Raw genomic sequence first — 5,081 nt, 5'->3', positions numbered from 1 at the left:
ATTATTTATTCAATTAATTTATCCATCACCTTTATCCCACCTTATTCTAGCCACTTAATTAAAGATATACTTATTATTTATTTAATTAATTAATCCTCCACCTTTATCCCTCATCGTAATTGTTAAACAAGTTTATATTTAAATTAAGTCAACCTCATCCCTTATGCCTCATGTGACACTTGTCACATGACTACAATTTTGATCCAAACTCTAGTTCTCATTTAATCATAGCCATCCATTAACCAATCTATAATAGCTTTTTTATTTATTTTATTAGAAATCTTATAAATTAGAGGCCTCTCATCCCATTTGGATATCTATTTTTTCCATACCCTTATTTTGGTACATTTTTTTTAAAATCTAATTTTCCATATCATGTCTTCATCATATCTTTATTCTATATAGATCTCTTATCATCTCAATCATTTCAATCATTACCATTATGTTTTTGGTTTCATAAGCAACCACATATGAATTTACCTCAAGCAAATATAAAAAAAAAACAATCGAGTAAAACAGGGTCTCTGTAATGTAATAATTGTTAATTATTTTGGTTTCATGCATGGATCTTAAGCTTCATTGAATGAGTGTGAATGTGAATCTAGTTCTCTCAATGTATTGTTCCTATTTCACATGATTCACATTTTCATCCTTCACAATTTCTACACATCATGTAGAAGGAACGACCTTAATTACCAAATTGCTAAAGTCTATCCCACATTTGGGGACACCTTCTAAATGTAATCCATAAAAAGACATTGGCTTCAAGGAGATTATTAGGAACCCAAATCTTCTCATTGATATTAAGAGAGGGGAGGGCCAAATCCTAAAAGATTTGAGTAAAGAAGATCTAGCCAATATCTGACTATTGCCATGCCCTCCTCATACCATTCTATCCAACATATCCTTTGTGAAACCATTAGACATATTCTATGATACCTTGTAGTGCATCATCATTTAACCATCCCTCTAGAATTTTATTTTGTCCTCTTTTCCCAACTATAAAATGTTCAAGTTCAAATTTTTTAATTAATTAAAAACTAAAAAAAATTGATTTTTTTTTTCATTGTACAGAGCTAAATAAAACCTCAAACTATTTAACCAATAAAATTATAAATAATTCATTTCTTAAACATTTTTTAATTAACAATTTTGTATATTTACATTTACTAGGTAATACCGGTTTTAAAATAATTTGTGAAAGACGCAATGTAAATTTTACAGCACATTATTAACCAAGCAAATGATTTTAACTCCTTGCTTATAAGCTGCAAGTCGGCATGATATACCAGCAATGCAGAAGAGGAAAATGACGGGAGTATCTGCAGCTAGAGGATTGTTTCATGGTTCCATATGAGCCCGCAACTACTCGACACTCCACTAATAATCAGGGAGATCTCTCATTTTTAAGCTAATTTCGCAGGACGAGAATGTGGAGACGCCATAAATTATTTGAAACACTTTGTAGTACGAAACTCCGTTGGAAACAACGGCAGCAGCCATGGATTGCTGTTACAGCTTCTGTGTATTCAGAAGCCCGAACGAAGAAGGGAAAACTTGCTCCACTGCAGGTGAATCAATCCTCAAATACCCATTAATTATATATAATTCGTTTCTCATTATTATTCAACGATTTACAGGCGAATTTCAGCTTTACTTTGGCCAGTTATGAAAATAATTTGGGCTTTTACTTTAGGGGCAGTGGAAATTCAAATTAAGAGATGATGCTTGTATTTTGTTGGTACAGGAGCGAAAAATGATAGATAGGTTTAAAGTATGGGTTAAAGGAGGGCAAGGAGGGGGTGGATGCACCAGTTATATGAGGAGTCGCCAGGCTCGACATGGCACGCCAGATGGTGATAATTTTAAGTTTTAGAAATTTCGTTCTTTTCAAAATGAAGTAAGCCAATTTAGTACTTCAGTTTTAAAACACTTCTGTACTGCATTCTATTTTTTTTGGATTTCGGACTGAAAAATACCCTAAACCCTAAACCCTTAACGACTTTATGTTTTGTTGTTTTTTAGCTACTATCCCTCGGTTGCAATCTACCATTTCGGGCTATTAAACTACGACTGGAACGCTGAGAAAAAGTATCGAACTCTTACTTAGTGTATCAACAAACTTTCAAATCTTTTCTATTCCACTGGAATCAACCGTGTAGGATGATAAGGGTCCAGGGTTTCTAAGCTTCTTCTTTTTCTTGAGGATCTTCATCCTATGCAGTTGATTGACGATTCTAGAAGCATTGAACATAACTTTCAAGCAGAAAGAAATTCCAGATCCACAACCTTACATGTTATTAGATTTGTTCATAGTTGCCAAGAAAACCCAATATTGTTATGAGGACCTCACCCATGTGCACACATTTTCTGGTGACTATACGTAGATATGAAATAACAGATCCCTTGTTCTTTTCTTCACATGCCTCGATATGAAATGGCATCACCAGACCTGACCGCCATGACTTGAGGCAACTTTATTATGTTTGAGCTTTAGCAAAATTTTATTTTTTATATCTTTTGAACTTAAGTTCTCTCTAATAATGTAGGTGGAAGTGGAGGAAAAGGTGGTGATGTCATCCTTGAAAGCTCTGCAGCAGTTTGGGATTTAAGCAACCTTCAGCACCACCTCGTATGCAGTTTTTTTTTTGTTTATATTTTAAAGCCAGTGTTCGTTTTTCAGTTGCATTATTCTTTTGTGTAATATAGTGCTCATGGTCATCAATCATGTAGTGATCCAGGTTAATATGTATGATCAGTAATATAGTGCTCCATAAGTATAAGTAGACAATACTTGCGTCTATTTATTGGAGAAGAAACATCAGAGCTGAAAATTTAAATCTTGTTTAAATGCATGCCATTTTTGATAGAGACAATAAATATTGAGCTTTATTCAGAAAATTGAAAGTGTTCCCCTGCTAAAACTGAGACTTATTAAGGGCTTTTGTTACTTTGCGTCATAGATAATCCAAGATTCTTTATTTTCCCAATGCATGGGGGTGGTTGTCTGAACATGGATCACTAGTCTTCTGGCAGGGAATAAGTTGTAGCAATCTTACCGATTTCATTGCTTTTTACAGAATGCAAAGAAAGGGGGCCAGGGATTTTCCAAAAATAAAGTAGGTAGCAGAGGAGCAGACAAGGTAGGAAAATTGTTATTGATCTTGTCACTTAATATTTTTTGGCTGGTTGCATTTTCCCAGTCTTTGATTAACCATTTATACCTTGTTCAAGACTCCAAACAATACCAATTATCAAAGTCACTCTGCAGGTTGTACAAGTGCCAGTAGGTACCGTGGTTCATTTAGTCAGTGGTATGATCCCTTCAACTTTACAAGGTGCTTCCACACAGGAAAGATTCCCATGGGAAATCCAAAGTACAGATCTTGAAAGCAAGGAGGCCACCAATGGAGAATTCCAAACCAACAAGAGGACTCGCAAGGAAGCACTGGAGGTATCTGTGAACAGGGAAGACTACGATGTTTCTGCAGATTCGAAAAACAAGGGAAGCAATGTGGAATTAAACCCTATCAGGAATGTGGACCGGACCATCAATTCAAATGCGTTAGATGATGAATTGAGCTCTCACGAGAATGTGGATCATTCCCTGAATTCAAATGGGTCAGGTGACGATGAAGTTACTGACATTGATGAGTTTTCTCCACATTCTCAAAGAAATAATTACAAGAATGTACCATTTGATGGGGACTTTGAAGATGAAGAGGGATCTGAAAAAGAGGAAATACAGTATTCAGTGGCAGAATTTGTGGAACCAGGTCAACGTCTTTTGGTTGCTTGTGGAGGCATTGGAGGGCAAGGAAATCTTGCTATGGGAAGAGGTTCAAGGTACCAGAAAGGGAAACTAGTAGATGAGGATGATTCTTCTGAGACTCTAGAAGATGCAGACATTGAATTAGAACGTGTAACTGGAAAAGGCCGATTGAGATGTGAACATGAGCCTGGCCATCCTGGTTCAGAGGCTGTTTTGATTTTAGAATTAAAATCTCTTGCAGACATAGGACTTGTTGGGTTTCCAAATGCAGGAAAGAGCACTCTTCTAGGGGCCATTTCTCGTGCTAAACCTACCGTGGGACATTATGCATTTACAACTTTAAGGCCTAACATAGGCAAGCTTGAGTATGAAGACTTTTTCAAGCTTACAGTTGCAGATATTCCGGGGCTTATAAGGGGAGCACATGAAGATCGAGGATTGGGCCATGCATTTTTGAGGCACATTGAGCGAACCAAGGCATTAGCATATGTAGTAGACTTGTCAGCATCTCTAGCTGATAGAAAGGGGCCCCAGCCTTGGGATCAATTAAGGGATCTGGTATTTGAACTTGAGCAGCACCAACCAGGGTTGTCTAATCGTTCTTCATTAATTGTGGCAAATAAAATAGATGAAAATGGTGCTGAAGAGGTGTTAACAGAACTCAAGCAAAGAGTACCATCTGTGCCTATTTTTCCAGTGTGTGCTGTGTTGGAAGAGGGAGTGCCAGAGCTAAAAATTGGCCTACGAGAACTCATTGAGGGACCAAAAATATGGAAGCTTGAATTGAGCCAGATTTGTGTTGATTAGGGTGCTAGATTCAGTAGTTTAACTCACCTTTATGGAGTTTTCTAGTATACAAATCGCCGCATGTCATTCTTTTTAACAGGGAGGATCTGAGTTCTGGAGCTTTTCTGAAGTTATGAGAATATGTAAGAGCTTTTTAGTTGCTGGATTCTCAGTATCTGTTTTAAGTTTTAACCAAATCAACATCAGGAGAATAGTATCATTTACTTGGGGTGATTCTTATTTATTACAATGTCACGAATCGTTTTATTTAATAATGTGCAATTTAAAGATGTAATGTGATTTTGAAATTTAAAATAGATTAGATCATTCATAATCTAGTATGAGGAAATATAGTATGCTTTTTACTCCTGCAATTGATATGAAATTCGACATTTAATATTCTTTTGGGTTTGTCAATACTGATAAAAATTTGAGTGCAAGTAATGCAGGATGAGGTGAAGGAGGTTGAAGGCAAGAACACGAATTAGGTAGAATTGCTTTTAACTGAACGACTTCGATGGAA

At 36.2% G+C, this 5,081-nt stretch overlaps 1 protein-coding gene across 1 annotated transcript; it reads left to right on the top strand.

Moving 5' to 3' along the window:
• Positions 1-1,240: 1,240 nt before the first annotated feature.
• Positions 1,241-4,833, top strand: LOC131041940 (probable GTP-binding protein OBGM, mitochondrial). The gene is made up of 5 exons (XM_057975210.2): positions 1,241-1,571; positions 1,748-1,856; positions 2,550-2,632; positions 3,081-3,143; positions 3,272-4,833. The coding sequence occupies exons 1-5, from the start codon at positions 1,431-1,433 to the stop codon at positions 4,577-4,579; spliced, it is 1,704 nt and encodes a 567-aa protein (XP_057831193.2). The 5' UTR covers positions 1,241-1,430; the 3' UTR covers positions 4,580-4,833.
• The last annotated feature ends 248 nt before the right edge of the window (positions 4,834-5,081 follow it).

This window comes from Cryptomeria japonica, chromosome 1, assembly GCF_030272615.1.
Source record: "Cryptomeria japonica chromosome 1, Sugi_1.0, whole genome shotgun sequence".
Lineage (NCBI taxonomy): Eukaryota > Viridiplantae > Streptophyta > Pinopsida > Cupressales > Cupressaceae > Cryptomeria > Cryptomeria japonica.
This window is presented reverse-complemented; position numbering and strand designations above follow the sequence as displayed.

Coding starts and splice junctions, on each gene's coding strand:
- LOC131041940 (XM_057975210.2), top strand. CDS start 1,431: ATGTGGAGACGCCATAAATTATTTGAAACACTTTGTAGTACGAAACTC. Junction 1,572..1,747: donor GAAAACTTGCTCCACTGCAG/GTGAATCAATCC, acceptor TTGTTGGTACAG/GAGCGAAAAATGATAGATAG. Junction 1,857..2,549: donor TCGACATGGCACGCCAGATG/GTGATAATTTTA, acceptor CTAATAATGTAG/GTGGAAGTGGAGGAAAAGGT.